We start from the raw sequence: 17,255 nt of genomic DNA, 5'->3' as shown, positions 1-17,255 counted from the left end.
TGGTTTTCAAAATGGAAATAGCATTATTAAAACAACCTTGCAATGAGGATTCTAAAAGATTAAGTCTTTTAAGAAAATATGTTTTACTTAAAACCATAGTAATAAATGCTCCACCAGAAGGTACTATACATTTTAGGAAAGGCACCGGTGGGTATGAAAGCCCCCCAGTGTGGTTAACAGGCACAATCAATGAAACTGTAAAAGGGGGGGGGGGAATTCCTACAACAATGGAAGTCTTGTCCAATGGATACAAAGTAAGGCAAGATGTTTGCCAAGTTAAAAAAAGATATGGAAAAATAAAAAACCCAAGTACACTTTGTTAATAAAGTAGCCAAGGAATAAATTACCTAAATTAGTTTGTGTGTTCTATGGAATAAAAAGAAAATTCAAGTTAAATATTGTTATAAAAAATATTTAGGACTAGGGAAAGGATTAAATCTAGAACAGGGGTGTCAAACTGGCAGCCCAAGGGGTCAATGCGTCACGTGCAGGCCACGCCCACCCGTTCCGCAAAGGAGAAAGTCTTGAAACGTCACGTGACGGCAACATGACACCGCGAGTTTGACGCCCATTATCTAGAACATAAGCCATATAAAGATCATATATAAATCCACGACAACATTTGGAATATTATATTCCATTCAACCCTACAAAAAATTGTCCAATATATAGGAAACAATGACCAATAAAATATTACTAGTATATGTCACCTAGAGATCATGCAACCACTGATATACAAATTTAGTTTAACTAAAGCGTCAGCAAATACACACATACACACAATATAATACAATATAGGAGATAATATATTAAGTTAAAATCATAATAAAATCACCATAATTTGGAGCCATCAAGTTGCAATGTGATAGATGTTATAATATGACATCTAAGGAAGCTAATACCTTTCATATGAATAAAGTCTAAAATATTTGGAGTTTTGGGGGACAGAAGACTAATGGTATGAATGAAGATTTTTTGTTCTAACTGTCAGGAAGTTTCTCCTCAGTTATAAGTTGCTTCTCTCCTTGATTAGTTTCCACCCATTGCTTCTTGTTCTACCCACAGGTGCCTTGGAGAATTGTTTGACTCCCTCTTCTTTGTAGCAACCCCTCAGATATTCATGTTCAGAACAAAGAAAACATATCTTCACTGAAGGTACTATTCTTAATGGTAAAGTATTTTCACAATGTCTCAATGCTCACAAATATAACCACTGTTAGTATCAACAGTAACTAAAAGGTGTTTCCAAGTCATTTCGAAGCAGAATGTCACTAGATATAATATTCTCAGAACGGAAAACTCTAAATCAGCAGATAGTTGGTCTAAAGCTTTTTCCCCCTGCACTCACATTCTTAAGTGAGTGTCTATTGGAAATCTCTTACCACAATCATCCTAATAATTGTCTATGGAGATTCTCAATCATCCAGGAGGTCATGGTTTTCCCAAAGGGGCTTTTTCAAGAGGCAACTGGACTTTCTGTTTTTTTCTTTGAAGATGTTTCACTTCTCATCCATGAAGCAAAACATCTTCAAAGAAAAACCAGAAAATCCAGTTGCCTCTTGAAAAAGGACCTTTGGGACATCCTAATAATTTGTTCTTGATGAAATACTCTTAAACACAGTTACAGTTACAACCAGAAAATGCCTTGTTACCGATTTCATCTATATTGTGAATCATCAAAACGCAAGTAACCAGATGGTCAAACCCTATTGGGAATTGAACTCCCAACTGAATCTTTGCATTTGGTATCTTAGATTACTATAAATATAGAAACTATGCCACACAGGACACACTATAAAAACAGATACATTTCCCATTCCAAGACAGAGGGAATGTGGAAATTATGTAACTGTATGTGGTGGCTTGACATAGATAGCGTAGATTGTACAGTATATAATATTCTAAGACCTGACAGGTAGGAAGCTCTTCCTCTTCCTCCTTGCCTCTGAAGTTTAGATCATTACTTTGTTATTTTTATTTTATTTATTTATTTATCAAGCATGTATTAGATAACATATATAAGTATAAACATAATTTTGAATACATGAAATGGATACAAATAAAAAGGAACATTAGGACAGGGATGGTAGGCACATTGGTGCGCTTATGCACGCCCCTTACAGACCTCTTAGGAATGGGGTGAGGTCCACAGTACACAGTCTAAAGGTTAAAGTTGTGGGGGTTTGAGGAAGAAACCACAGAGTCAGGTAGTGCATTCCAGGCATTGACGGTTTACCTTGACTTAAATATTGTTAGGATGCAATATAGACCATATAAGATTGTGTAACATGAAAATAAAGTCCTTAACTGTTGTGCAAAGCTGCACAAATTATAGTGCAGACAGTGCAAGAAAGAAGACATTTCATATCGCCATGAGCGCAAATCAAAGACAAACATACAAATATGGCAGCAAAGTACATGAAGGAAGGAGTTTACCCTGCCCTGTCGAAGTCGGATACAAAAAAAAAACCCTCCCAAATTTCAAAGTCGCTCCCTCCAGCTTTTTTAAGCTTTGAGCGCAAAGAACTCACATGTGGCGTGAATGGGAATTAGACAAAGCCTCCGCCAAGGAAGTTCTGGGTTTGCAAAAGAAAGAGGAAGGGGGAAAGGGGGGGAACCATCAAGGAGGGGGCTATACATTACGAGATACTAAAGCCAGTGGAAAGGAGAGCGGCGGAGCAGCTATAGAAAGACACCGAGGGAGGAAAGCTGCAGGGGACGATTGCAAACCCCGCGGGGAACTTCAGCCCCTGGGAGAAGCAAAGAGGGAGCAAAGCTCTGTCCACGGCCGGCTCACCCCCTCCCCAAACCCAGCCACCAGCCCGGACAGGGACCACGCGCGCGCCCCCTACCCAGCGGGCTGCGCCGGTCCAGAGAGGGAGCCGATTCGGACCCGAAAGAACGAAGCAGGGCGGTCCCAGCGCTGATTCAATCCCTGGCTCAGAGCCAGCGCCAACTCCCGCCCTCCTCCCGTCGCTCTCCCTTCACGCGCCTCGACCCACCCAATGAAAAAGGAATGTGGTGACAGCCGCCCGGAAAAGATTATCGGCTCGTTATCTGGAAGGGAGAAGCATTCGTCAAACCCCGCCCCTCGGAGTTTTTTTTTCCCCTCCTTTGCCGGGAGGGGAAGAAGGGCGGGGTTTCCAGGCGTGCTGCACCAACCGGTGGGATCCACAAAGAAGGCATTTCCGTTCCGCCACAGATCTTGTTCTTAACTGAGGCAGAGCCCCTTGGGGAATGTAATGAGTGTTGCACGTATTGATTGCCATGGGTTCCCGGTGGCGCCAAATGCAATGCTTGGTTCAGATATTTCGCCCAGAGGTTCGCCTGCTGCCAGCTAGCTGTCAGGGGCGAAATCCCGTTAGGTTCTGGCACAACTCTGCTGTCAATTATCGCCAGCCGCCATCCGGTAATGGACCGGCTCGGGGAAAGAGTGGGGCTGGTACGCTCTCTTCCTGGGGGACGGAAGACAACGAGGAGGGGGACTTGGTAGAAAACGACGACGATGAAGAAGAAGAAGAAGAAGACCTGGACGACGACGAAGACCTGGATGTAGAAGACGAGCTGTTGGAGGAGTCCAGATTACCGTTTTTCTCGCTGGAGGCCCAAAGAGTGTTTATTGTACACCCGGCTGTGAAATGGGGACCTGACAAGCCGAAGCTGACCACAGGTGCGATCAAGATTGTCGCCGTGGCTGCATAGAGGGGCCAACCCAGATGCAGCTCAGTCTGGCTGTGTGCATGACCCACGCTTGGTGCATTTGGATGCTGTGCAAATGCTGAGAACCTCTGTGAAGCAAAAGCCCCGCTACTAAGGGGGGGGGGGTGTTAATAAACTGCAATTATGTAACACGAGATCGTGATAGGGTAGAACTCTTTTTTTAAAGTAAAAGTTGCAACTTTCTCATAATGAGGGTTTTCCCCAAAGTTGTATATCCATAATGTTTCCAGTAATAGAAAGATGGTGTTACTATGATGATGCAGTGGTTTTTGTGCATATTGTAGGTTTTTTGTACCTCTGGTTTAGAAAATGAGGCAATTTCAAGGAACACCAAGGGTAGGACTATGACAGTGAGGGCTAACCTTTTTGTTGTCACGTGCTGAAAGTGCAATGTATGTGTGACACCCCCCCATCATGCCCCACCTCCCCACACATGTGTGCGCAACCCCTGTATGTGCCACGCCCACACACATGCATGCATGACCCCCCCCGTGCTTCCTGCCCATGCTGTGCTTGCGCACAATCCCCTCTGTGCACGCCCCAGCCCCCAGGCATGTGTGCACATCTCCTGCATGTGCCCCATCCCTCCGTGCATGCGCGGCAGAGACCCGAAAATCAGCTGGCCAGAGGGAGAATCACGCACATGCACAGTGGAGCTAAGCTGGGGCGACAGCTCACATACCCACAGAGAGGCTCTGCGTACCACCTATGGCACACATGCTACAGGTTCACCATCACGGGCCTATGACTTCTGAGGTGCAGAAATCCAGAGGATGCCTAAAAGACAGTATACTTTCTAGTGATCATTCCCATTTTTTTGCAGTAGATTGACAATGATCTTTCAGTATTGAAAAGAGATATCAAAGAAACTTTCATTTAAAGTTAATATTTAAGAAAAAGCTAGTTAACATTATCCTATTGTGATTTAATTATTTTATCATGTTACATTTACACTTCAATCATACTTAAGGTCTTTGGGAAAAGGGCATCGTTTCATTTGTCCCAAATTCTTCAAAATGGACAAAGCATAAACTTTTTATAACTTTAATCTAATCCAAATGTGGTCATACTCTTCACCCATTCTCAGGTACTCTACAAATGGCAGGCCAAAAATTAACATTTTTAAACAATTTTTATTTTTTAAAGATTACTACAGGTAGTTAGTGTTGATACCCAAATATACGTGTTTTTAAAAGGGGGAGAAATATTGAGATGTCAAATTTTAAAAGATTTGGGATTTTTACTTTTTGCTACTATTATAAACAGGATAGGAACATCAAAATCGAATGAAAGTTGGTGATTTGTGATTTCAGCCATTTCATTTTTTTAAATGTAGCCATTTTTATTGAATGTTGGTGTTCCATGGGCATCATCTTTAGGAATCATATGCCATGTTGCCAGACTGGTTTATATGGCTGTTCTCAGAAATTTTTGTTACTGTTAGAGTGCTTATAAAGGAAAAGATAGAAAACCACTGATCCAATTTACGTTTTATCATTTAATGCATTCAAACTTGAATGAATATAATTGACTTTTTACTGATGCCTGTGCTATTGATATATGGAAAGCCTGCTAATAAAATTCTATATTTCTGTAGTACTTCCCCTTAATTAAAAAAATAAATATTACAAGGTATCATTACATCCATTCTAATACAGTTGCTTATATATAGGCAAAGTTAGAAGTATGTGATGTGTGATTATTGTTACCATTAATTTTTTCTCCAATATTATAGCTGAATTGCAGCTAGCTGAAGCTGTTACTCTAATAAACACCCTTCAAAACTGGACCGTGATAGATAAAATCATTCTGCCTATACAAATTCCTGACAAGAAATTTATCTTTCACAAAGGAAATTTTCAACTTCTAACTGGTAAGAATGTATCTCAAAACTTTTCTTAATATATGTAATACTTATATAGGTAATCCCCAGATTACAAGCGTTCCCTTAGCAAACATTCAAAGTTACATGATAAGAGCCCCCCAGTGTTTACATACAAGTCCCAAAATTACAAATGTTGTAGCACCACGGCAGTAGTTCGCCCTTACAAACAACCACAGAGGCGCTGCAATATTTGCCCTACCTATTCACCACCACCACCCCGGGTCTTCACAGGCACTCCCACCTGTGGTGACTCACCTTGCAAAGATCTCTCTGTTGCAGTTTCTTTGCCTACTTCATTGCTTCCAGGTTTCGGTGCATTTGTAGAGAACAGAGGTCTAATGTACCGTGAGATCATGTGAGATCAGTAATGCGAGATCTCGTGCTACTAATCTTTCATGATTTCATACTTTAAAACTCTATTCACTGCGAATTGAGGCCTGGACATTTGCAAATGGACGGAAGACTTCGGTCCTTCAGGCCTTCCCTCTGTTTGTCGTTTCCTTGCCAAACTTACAGGGAGATTGCGTCCCTGTAGGCTTTGGCAGCCCCTTGCAAAAAGCCTTTGTCGGCAGCAGCGAAGCTTGGGAGGAACAGATGTCTCCCTCCAAAGCTCTGTTGCTACTGGCAAAGGCTTTTTCCAAACAACTGCCGAAGCCTACAGGCAAAGCCCACAAGCACTTCGGTGGCAAGAAAGGAGGCCTGGAGGTGCGTGTGTGGCCCTCCATGCCTTTTTCATTGCCAAAGCGAAGCTTGGGAGGGACAGATGCCTCCCTCCAAAGCTGTGTTGCTACTGGCAAAGGCTTTTTCCAAACACCTGCCGAAGCCTACAGGGTCCACAAGCGCTTCGGTGGCAAGAAAGGAGGCCTGGAGGTGCATGTGTGGCCCTCCAAGCCTTTTTCATTGCCAAAGCCTTCCTCAAGCAGTTTTGGGGCGAGAAACGAGGCCCAGAATGGCATACGCAGCCCTCCATGCTTCCTTTTTCATTGCTGAAGCCATCCTCAACCAGTTTGGCCGCAAGAAAGTAGCCCTGGAATGGCACACACAGCCCTCTGGGCCTCCTTTTTCATCACCAAAGCGGTCCTCAAGCGGTGCAGCGGTGAGAAAGGAGGCTCAGAAGGACCTCCAGGGGAAGGAGAATGACATATTTGTGGGTCAGGGAAGACATTGGGTGGTCTGAAGCAGGTGGCCTGTTTCATCACTACCTCCCCCCCCTCCATGCCTTCCCCACCCCAAGATACCTCACCTGCACTTAAGGAGCTGTGCTTTCGATTAGCAAATGCATGGGTGAAAGGAGGGCGTGATCACTTTCAAGGTACAAGATTCACTCCTACAAATCCTCGGGTTACTAATGGAATGGGCAAGCTCCATTCCATTTGTAACTTGTGAACTACCTGTAATTAAGTTCCTATGAATATTTCTATTTGCATGAAATCTGGATCAAATTCTTGTTTGCAATGAAAATACAGTATTGTCATATTTTAATGTTTTTTCAGATAAATTAGAAATCGTGGATATTGTACTTCTTAATTTTTTTTAACATGAGTGATGCTACACCTTGCTTAAGCTATCAGAGATTTGATTCATAAATATTTGAACCATGGCTTGACTGAATAATTGTAGTTTTCAATATCATTTCATTCCTAAAAACAAAAATAATTAGATCTTACTTTCCAAATATAATTATCTTAATTTTTCCTTTCAGAAAAAATTAAAAGTTTGCCCTTTTTATCATCTGTCTTTGTAAATGTAGAAGTGCTCTCTCCTGTAGCTAAAGTAAGTTCATTTTAGTTTGAAAATATCAATTCTTTTAATTCAACTTTTTGGAATTTTTTATATGAATATGGGGTGCATGTTTCCAGTAAACCTGACACCAGCCATAGCATTAAACAACTGAAAGAAGCCATATAAGATTGGAAAATGTGGAGAGGCTAGGCCCATAGAATTGTCAAGAATCAACATATTTGAATGGATAGCATCATCTTTATAATAAATGCTTGACCAGTAATAATGGGAAATGCCAACCATAACATGGCTCAGATTTTCTGGTTGTAGAGAGATAAGCAATATGATAACATAGAAGTCAGCACTAGTTAGTTTTTGTGGGTGGTTACTTCCTAATTCCCACTTAAAAATACAAGTGCTGATTTCAGATGACTTGCGAACCAGCATCTGCAACTGCTTAAATAAGCTATTCAGGAAGCTTTCTTGAGTTCAGGGGTTTTCGAAGTTTAGAGGTTTTGGTTCAGGTATTTATATTATACTCCCATGATTGAGATTACCAATAGAGAAAGCAGAATTCATGCTGGTGCTATTTTCTGCCAACTCCAAAATAGTAACAATTTAAATCAACCAAAGGGAAAAATCCTACAGCTTTCTGTTGTTATCAGGTCCAAGGTAACTGATCCTCTTGCATCTTTCTCCATCATCATTTCTTTCATCCATAGGGGAAAGGGGGCATCTGCAAGATAAGTCAGGAATTTCCTAGAAAAGCTCTGCATGGCACAGCTTGTCTTCCATCAGATGCCAGGCTAATTAAAGTCCTCCATCATGTACCTTCTGGAAGAGTGTGTAAACAGATCTGCTCAGTAGCAATATTTTATTTGGAATAGTTTCCCCACAAAGTGGCCTCTTTCCTGTTACCAGTTTGGAAGACTGCCAAGACCATAGCTTTCCAGTGGCCCTTGAGGTTCGAGAGAGAATTTGTATTATAATAGAAAATATTGGGAGTAGGTATTTTGTCTATCTCAGAGGCTACATGATTTATTTGTATTTATTGAATATATTTTAAATATTACGCTCAGTAGTTGTTTTATTGTCAGCTGCCTAGAATAAGAGGAGGTATATTCATGCATGTAAATAAATATTTAATTTTGCATCTGTAATTATTTGATCTAGTTTGGAATACTTTACCTTTCTGTGTTCTTTGTAATTTTTCACCCTCAGATACTGCACTTATGAAAAGGGGTCACCAGGCACCCCAAATGTTCCTTTGTTATTAGAGCGCACTGTATGATGATGAATTATCCCCACAAGATGCACTTTGGCTTTTATTCATCATAGGCTAGAGCAGTGGTTCTCAACCTGTGGGTCGGGACCCCTTTGGGGGTCGAACGACCCTTTCACAGGGGTCGCCTAAGACCATCGGAAAACACATATTTTTGAAAAAATACGGAAAACATAAAATAATTTTATGGTTGGGGGTCACCACAACATGAACTGTATTAAAGGGTCGCGGCATTAGAAAGGTTGAGACCCACTGGTCTAGAGAGAGGCTTGAATGCAAGTAAATTTGCAGACATATTAAAAATTTCCATTTCCATTATATTTTTATAGAAAGAACTTGAAAAAGCCTGGGGTGTGAAGGTTTTTGACAGATACACCATTGTCCTTCATATTTTCCGATGTAATGCTCAAACAAAGGAGGCAAAAATCCAGATAGCTTTGGCTGAACTGCCACTTCTAAGGTACACAAAGTAGCGAAAGTAATGTTAGTATCCACGATATGGAAAATATATTTTCAGGTAATAATTAAAACAATACGTTGCCTACTTGCATTAGATTATATGTCTATACATTTGTACAATGTTTCACATAAGCAAATTTAGATCAAACATGGAAACCTGATTATTATAATTCCACATAATAATACTTTGTTTTATTCTATGGCTTTGTGTTTGAAGATGTATGTGTGTGAGAAAGACAGCTTTTGGAAATCCTGAAATAACTTATTAGTTTCTGGACTAGTTCTCAATATACTGTATTTCTCACATTGAAAGCATCATTTGAATGTCAGTGTTCTCCAAAATTAGATTTTATTCCAAATTCCAGATTTATTTTAAATTATTATGAATGTCAACTGGCTGCAATGTATTTATTGTTAATAGTAACTGGAGTTCCATACCCATAATTATATTATGTGAGTATTACTTTCTATATTAAATAGTATTTGCTTATGTATTACTGTGCCTTAAATGCTGCTCTGCTCTACTTCCAAGGATTCCAAATGGCTTATGATTAACAGGATTTAAATTACAATATAGGAAATCAATAACATAATTCTAATAGCAACAAGGCCCTTATGTACCATAATTTGGGCAACAAAATATTTAGGAATATTTGACATTTTATATTCATTTCAATCAGTTGAGCTTAATAAATATATTACCAGAGTCGGGGCTTCAGATTGTCTTCAAATTACAACCATTAATTTAACCATTAATTTAACAATTCTTTTAATTCAACTTTTTGGAATTTTTAACATGAATACGATGTGCATGTTTCCAGTAAACCTGACACCAGTAAATGGTTAAAATTACGTTGGTGTTGAAAAAAGTGACTTATAACCCATCTTCAAAGTTACGACCATCATGCCACCTCTGTGGTCACATGATCATAATTTGAGCACTTGGGAACCAGTTTGCATTTATCTTCTCACTGAGCTTTCAACAAGCAAAAGCAGTAGGTAAACTGACAGGGAATGTCGCTAATTGATACCATTTGATGTCTCAATATTGGTGGTGATTTGCTTAATGATCATGTCAAAAATTCGTAAAATTGGTTGTATTCATAAGGTGCCTCACCTAATGGCCATACCATTTTGCAACAAATTTTCTGGACATAATTTGTGAACGTAATTCAAGGACTGCCTGTATTATCACTACATTATAAACTTTCAGGAGACTAATAGATCGCTTAAAATGTTCCTTCTGTCTTTTCCCAGAACCAATGTGAGAAATGAGGTTGCTCAATTAGATCAACAGAGAGGGGGCTCAAGATACATTATGGGATCAGGTAGTATGAATAAGTTGGAAAAGAAAATATCTCAATAACCAATCAAAACCATTCAAAAATATTTTCTCATAAAAGAGGCTGTAAATCTTTCACTTTGCTTCAAAACAATAAATGTGTCTGTTTACAAAAGTATTTGACCTTGTACTTAACTGACATGCCTTTTTTTCTCTATATGATAGCAAACATTCTTGTTAAAATCTAACTGACTTGTAGATCGAGACAGTCCTGTAGTATTTGGCCATCTACATGTATGGCCCTAAAAAAATAATTCAGAACTACTGTAAGTCATTTCCATGTACTATGTGTTTTTATAGAACTCTTCTTATAATGTTAGGCAAACATATATTAAAATATTTGTTTGGATCTGATTCTGTGGATTCTCCATAGAAAACTCTAAATAGGAATACAAAAATATTTTTTATTCTTTCCATAGATTGGTGATTATAAAAATGTCTTAGTGTAAATCAGTTAATGTTTAGAGATTGCTATAGCTTTGAAAGATTGATGATGGCATAACTAGCCTTAAGGTATAGGGAGTATATTTAAGGAATATACATCTTCTGTGGTATTGTACAGTGGTCCCTTGGTACTCATCGCTAATTGATTCCGGGAGGCGTGATTAGTACCAAACATTATGAGCACCAAATATTTTTTTCTCATAAGGACTAATGTAGTAAGTCACAAGGCAGCTGACACCGACAAGTTCTAATTTATACATTGAGTAACAAACAAATGATGAGAACCAGGACAAAAATTTTGTGTCAAAATGCCTGGAGTACCAAATTTAATGAGTTTCAAAACAGTTGAGTATCAAGGACCATTGTATTTTATCAGCTTTTGAGTTCTTGACTCCTAAAATTCCTGATTTCCATAGTATACATTCAATTTTAATAATTATCAAAATTTATAAGATATAATTAGTATCTAGAAAGTGTAGTTTTAGAAATATATAATTTTTGACATTTTGAGAATGTTTATTGTCATCAGCAGAATTGCTGCAAATCAACACAATACCTCGTTATATGCTCATTTACTCTGATTAATGTAAATATTAGACTACTGATGGCACCAAAATATTGGTGCAAAATATGATTACTGCATTTTTATTCTTACACTGTATATAGGTATAAAAATAAAAATGAAGCAATCTTAATATTCTGTTTTGTATATTTTTGATAGGTGAAACCTTCATGGAAATTCAGCTTCGTCTCTTAAAAGACAAAGAAGTTAAAATTCGAAAGGCTCTAAGGAAGCTTAAAAAAAATAGAAGTTTACTCAGAAAACAACGGAAGAAGAATGAATTTCCAATTATCTCAGTAATAGGCTATACTAATTGTGGTAAGGACCATCATGCTGGATATTCACGTAAACATATGTATGCCTTTGTGTTGTGGCCCAGCAGAATCCGGTGGAGCTGCTGATGGACTCAGATAGCGAGGAACCATATGAGTCTTCCCTGGACGATGTGGAGGACCCTGTGCAGGGTTCAGACTCAGAGCAGGGACCGGAGAGGCTGGTTGGCCATGAGGAGGCGCCTGAGGCATGGAGCAGTGGGGAGGATCAATGGCAGTTTGTCCCTGATGCTAGGGTGAGAAGGGCAGAGAAACGGAAGCAACAACTCCGTAGGCAGACTCACAGAAGATGATTAAGCACAGGTGGTTGTGGATTGGCCCCTCCCAAGAGAGATTATAGGTGAAGCATTGGGAGGGGACATTTGCAGGAAACAACCGTTCAAATTAGTAGTTAAGAAAATCTATGTATTCTAGTCGTGTCTGCTCATTTTGACTATCTGCATTGCTTCAAGAGAGATTATCTGGGTTACTCTGTTGAACATGAGTTGTTTGGGCCCACAGCCAAAGGATTTGTTATCTCAGTAATTAAACAGTGGCAAACAGCCAAGCCTGTGTTCTGGTTCATTCACAGGCGTGGAGAGGGAGTTCAGAACACCTTTGTATAGAATTTTTAAATTTGTGGAAAATATGATGAGAGATTTCCTGAATGGAAAATTGGCATGGACATTCTAAATTGTAGTACAACTACAGCTTTTGCTGTCCTTTCCACCTAGAAAACTACAGGAAAAATTGGGTTTTCAATTGGGAGGGACTTTCTGAATTTCAAGTAAATAACACATGCCTTGAAGCTAGAGACTGATGTACTACAGTATATATCAGGGGTGTCCAAACTTGGGAACTTTAAGACTTGTGGACTTCAACTCCCAGAATTCCCCAGCCAGCATGGCTGGCTGGGGAATTCTGGGAGTTGAAGTCCATAAGTCTTAAAGTTCCCAAGTTTGGACACCCCTGGTATATATGCATTCAGTAGTGATTTTCTATGATTGTCATTGTTTATCTCTTTTAACGAAAGATGACATGAAGCAAACTGTTCAGTTTATATCACTTCTGCCTTTATGTTAGGGAAAACCACTCTAATCAAGGCCCTCACAGGGGATGCAAAGTTACAGCCTCGAGATCAACTTTTTGCCACATTGGACATTACAGCACATGCTGGCTACCTGCCATCTCGATTGACTGTTCTGTATGTTGATACCATTGGATTTCTCTCTCAGTTGCCCCACAATCTTGTTGAATCGTTTTCAGCTACATTAGAAGATGTAGCTTGCTCAGTAAGTACCACAGCAATTACATATTTCTTTGTTCATTCGTTCCTTTTATTGATTCAAAAAAGAATACCAGGTCTGCTTCTAATTTAATAGTAAAAGGAAAGAAAACAAGTACATAATGCAAACAGTAGCAAAGCATCATTTGGCAGAACTAAATGTGGGCTTTTGAAAGACAGTATCTTTAATTTAAACTATGTTTCCCACTCATGCAGCGTTACCAGTCCTTCTGTAACGTATGGTTGCTGTGAAGAATTTAACCTTTTATTCAAACACCTATAGGAGAAGCTAGTATTGTAGTATATTTTTATAAGTTTAAACTACACATTTTTGGAAGTAATAATTGACTTCCTGGGGGTTGGCATGATGCCATGGTTAAAAAGCTGGACTTGGAGAGAGAAGACTCAGGTTCTAGTCTTAGCTTAGTCCCAGAAGCCAGCTTGGAAAAATCACTATACCTCAACTCTTGATTGGAAAGTTGAAAAACTGCAACATACATACAACATCTACAACATACATTGGAGCAATCTGGTAGATTATGGTCCATAACTTTCAGTGAAAAGGACTTCATCCAGGAGTTGACTTATTCAGGCTGAATCATCATATTCATCATTTGCATAGTAGAATGCTTCATGATACCATCTGTAACCTATCTTTTTTTCCTTCCCATCAAATCCCGGAGTAATTTTTGTGTGTTATTTGCTGCTAGGATTTGATTGTTCATGTGAGAGACGTTAGCCATCCAGAAACCAGCCTCCAGAAGAAAACGGTATTATCAGTTCTCAAGAATCTTAATATTCCCAATCATCTACTTGAATCCATTATTGAAGTACACAACAAAGTGGATTTAGTAGATAGGTAAGAGATAACCTAACTTTCAAAATGCTATTGTAGATTATGTCTTGACATAAAGTTCACAGCAAACTAAACTCATAAGTGTTTGCGTAGAATTACTGTGGAAACCACAAGCTTATCATTGAAGTAGAAGAAGCAGAACATTTTGTATCCCAGAATTATTTTCATTATAATGGGCAGCAGGAATTTCATTAATCTGATCAATGATTCATTTATAATTTGACAAAATTGGTTTCTGAAGGATACATTTTAGCCTAAGGATGCTTCTAAAATTGATATAGTCTCTGGAAGCATAATTGGTGCTGATTACTAAGTGTGCTATTTTGCCAGCTTTAGCTCATGGTATTACTTATTTCGTTATTTAAATTTATGTCAGCTGCATTCTTCTACACAGAAAAGGGATCAGTTTACATGGTGCATTTAAGACTTATTTAAAAGAAATAAAATACTAGGATTCTACCCAAAGAGCAGAAAGTAATAACAATCTGGAGTGGATCTGGGATGGAAGAAACCAATGTAACAAGTTTCTGAGGTGACTGTTACCTGTCTTACTTCATCCTACATGGCAGTTGGTGTAATGGTTCAGATTTTGGAGAGGGAACCACGAAAAACAAAGACTCCAAATGAACATATCCATGGCTTCTTTCCCCCTTCTGATTCTCTTTGGTATTTTTAAATTATTTTCCAAACAAAATTGCATTAGTATGTAACACTATTACACATTTAGTATGTAATGTAGGTTGTTTTCCTGCTACGTGATATTAACATGATATTATAAATACCCATCAGAAAACAAATGTTTCTTACTTATTTACAACAAACTAAAATATGAAATCTATAGTCCTATAAAATGCGTGTGTTATGTAAACAAGCTAAATTTCCATAGTTATTACGTAATTGTCTCCTGTGCCAAGGTCTATTTTTATGATGTCTATTTGCTGCTAGGTATCAACCAACAGAACAAAATGTTATCGTCACTTCAGCTCTCCTTGGACATGGTTTAAAAGAGCTGAAAGAAGAAATTGAGGAAAGAGTTTTGAAAGGAACTGGGAAAAAAATTATGACAATTAAAATCAATTTATCTGGACCGCAGCTCAGGTCAGTGACAACTGCACCCCAGCAATGGCTGGAAAATCATGCCCATTAGTATCAAAATTCTACTTTTTAGAATCAGTTTGCTTTTGGTTCTTTTTGCTGTATTGATTCTTTTGACAAGTTTAATACTACTTGCTCATCCAATTTTTTTTCTTTGCTAAGCATATTTAATATCTAAAAATAATTTTTCTCTGTTAATTTATTGGCTGTGCATTTACACGACTGCTGCCCTGCCAACAGCAAAAAAACAAGCTATAGATATGAGCTGTAGAGCTGTGGTCACGCATTGTTAAGCTATTCACTGTGGTGCTGTTTTATTAAGTGCCAGATGCTGGTTTTCTGCAAAACTATCTTAAAACATGGTCACAGGATTGCAGGATGCTGCAAATGGCCATAAATGCCACCATGTTCCTGAGCCACCAAAAAGCAATCACATGACTGCAGGGAGGGCAACTATTTGAACTTAGGATCTGAGTTGTAAGCCCCCTCTTTGAGGTAGGTGATAACTTCAAATAGTTGCTAAGTGAATGGTCATACGTTGAAGACTACATATCAATGATTTGGATGAGGGAATAAATGGGGAACTCAAATTTGCAGATGACACCAAGCTGGCAGGAATAGCCAACATTCCAGAAGACAGGCTTAAGATACAGAAGGATCTTGACAAACTTGAACATTGGGCACTATCTAATAAAATGAAATTCAATGGTGAAAAGAGTAAGGTTCTATATTTAGGCAAGAAAAACGAAATGCACAGGTACAGTTTAGGTGGTACCTTGCTCAATAATAGTAACTGTGAGAGGGATCTTGGAGTCCTAGTGGACAACCATTTAAATATGAGCCAGCAGTGTGCAGCAGCTGCCAAAAAAGCCAACGCAGTCCTAGCTGCATCAACAGAGGGATAGAATCAAGATCACGTGAAGTGTTAATACCACTTTATAGTGCCTTGGTAAGGCCACACTTAGAATACTGCATTCAGTTTTGGTCACCACAATGTAGAAAAGATGTGGAGGCTCTAGAAAGAGTGCAGAGAAGAGCAACAAAGATGATTAGGGGACTGGAGACTAAAACATATGAAGAACGGTTGCAGGAACGGGTATGTCTAGTTTAATGAAAAGAAGGACTAGGGGAGACATGATAGCAGTGTTCCAATATCTCAGGGGTTGCCATAAAGAAGAGGGAGTGAAACTATTCTCCAAGGCACCTGAGGGCAGAACAAGAAGCAATGGGTGGAAACTAATCAAGATGAGAAGCAACTTAGAACTGAGGAGAAATTTCCTGACAGAACAATCAATCAGTGGAACAGCTTGCCTCCAGAAGTTGTGAATGCCCCAACACTGGAAGTCTTTAAGAAGATGTTGGATAGCCATTTGTCTGAAACGGTATAGGGTTTCCTGCCTAGGCAGGGGGTTGGACTAGAAGACCTCCAAGGTCCCTTCCAACTCTGCTATTGTATTGTATTGCATTGTACCTGCGTTTATAAGACTCAAACCTCAGGAAACCCATTTCAAAAAGTCTTCCATCTATCCTTTCAGATTAAAATTATTGCAAAAAGAGAAAACATGCAAGCTTGAAATATATTTCTCATCCTCGAAACCATGGGATTTGTGATACTATGATTAATAATGTTATTTCTCTAGTAATAAAACACAGTTGTATTGTATCATTGCAGCTGGCTGTACAAAGAAGCAGTAGTACAAGAAGTTGATGTTGCTCCTGAAGATAACACGGCTAAAGTAAGGGTCATCATAAGCGACTCTGCCCTGTGGAAATGCAAACGACTATTTCCTCGGTCTAGTTATTTGTCTTGATAGCCACAACCTGCTTTGCTTCTGGGAGAAAGATCCTCCAGCAATTTTTTAAGAGACAAGAGCTCCAATTACAGTGATGAGACTGTAGACACAACATGGACTACAGTGGACTTAAAAATTAATGTAAACACGGTTAATAAAAATGTTACTCCTGATATAAAGCTTCTCAGCTTTTCAACACTGAGTTAGTGATGACAATGAGAAGAAAGCTGTTCCAGGTCAATTTTAAATATTTGTACAGGGAGTAGTTATCTATATGCGACAATTACATTTGAATAGAGATTGAGGTGTTTCATTTATTAAATTCATATGCCACCCATCTCATTGTCAGGCAATTCTGGGCAGCTTGCAACTTCATAAAAACATTAAATACATGTTTTATACAGCAATATAACGCATTAAAACACTGGGCATTAGCATAAAACTGGGTAAACCAACAATCTGGGGTGTAGATGAGATTCTCTTCTTAGTCTACTAACCA

The 17,255-nt window shown here is 38.9% G+C and overlaps 2 protein-coding genes across 6 annotated transcripts in view; one reads left to right on the top strand and one right to left on the bottom strand.

Moving 5' to 3' along the window:
* LOC309389221 (cohesin subunit SA-2-like) overlaps positions 1-3,118 on the bottom strand; it is a 60,797-nt gene extending 57,679 nt beyond the window's left edge. For 4 of the 5 annotated variants that reach the window (XM_081947323.1, XM_081947326.1, XM_081947325.1 and 1 more), the window contains exon 1: positions 2,853-2,923. The gene's annotated coding sequence lies outside the window, so the exon portion shown is untranslated. Of the gene's footprint in view, positions 1-2,852; positions 2,924-3,002 lie in introns of those variants that run through there. The other variant, XM_081947324.1, reaches the window with a different exon arrangement.
* Positions 3,119-17,029, top strand: GTPBP6 (GTP binding protein 6 (putative)). Its single transcript, XM_081947328.1, has 10 exons — positions 3,119-3,670; positions 5,456-5,593; positions 7,308-7,378; positions 8,939-9,069; positions 10,326-10,396; positions 11,576-11,734; positions 12,811-13,019; positions 13,723-13,871; positions 14,814-14,966; positions 16,636-17,029. Exons 1-10 carry the CDS (start codon positions 3,268-3,270, stop codon positions 16,772-16,774), a joined length of 1,623 nt encoding a protein of 540 aa, XP_081803454.1. The 5' UTR covers positions 3,119-3,267; the 3' UTR covers positions 16,775-17,029.
* The last annotated feature ends 226 nt before the right edge of the window (positions 17,030-17,255 follow it).

Source organism: Natrix helvetica, assembly GCF_964273705.1.
Source record: "Natrix helvetica genome assembly, chromosome: 3".
NCBI lineage: Eukaryota > Metazoa > Chordata > Lepidosauria > Squamata > Natricidae > Natrix > Natrix helvetica.
The sequence above is the reverse complement of the archived record's forward strand: the minus strand, read 5'-3'. Positions and strand labels throughout refer to the sequence as shown.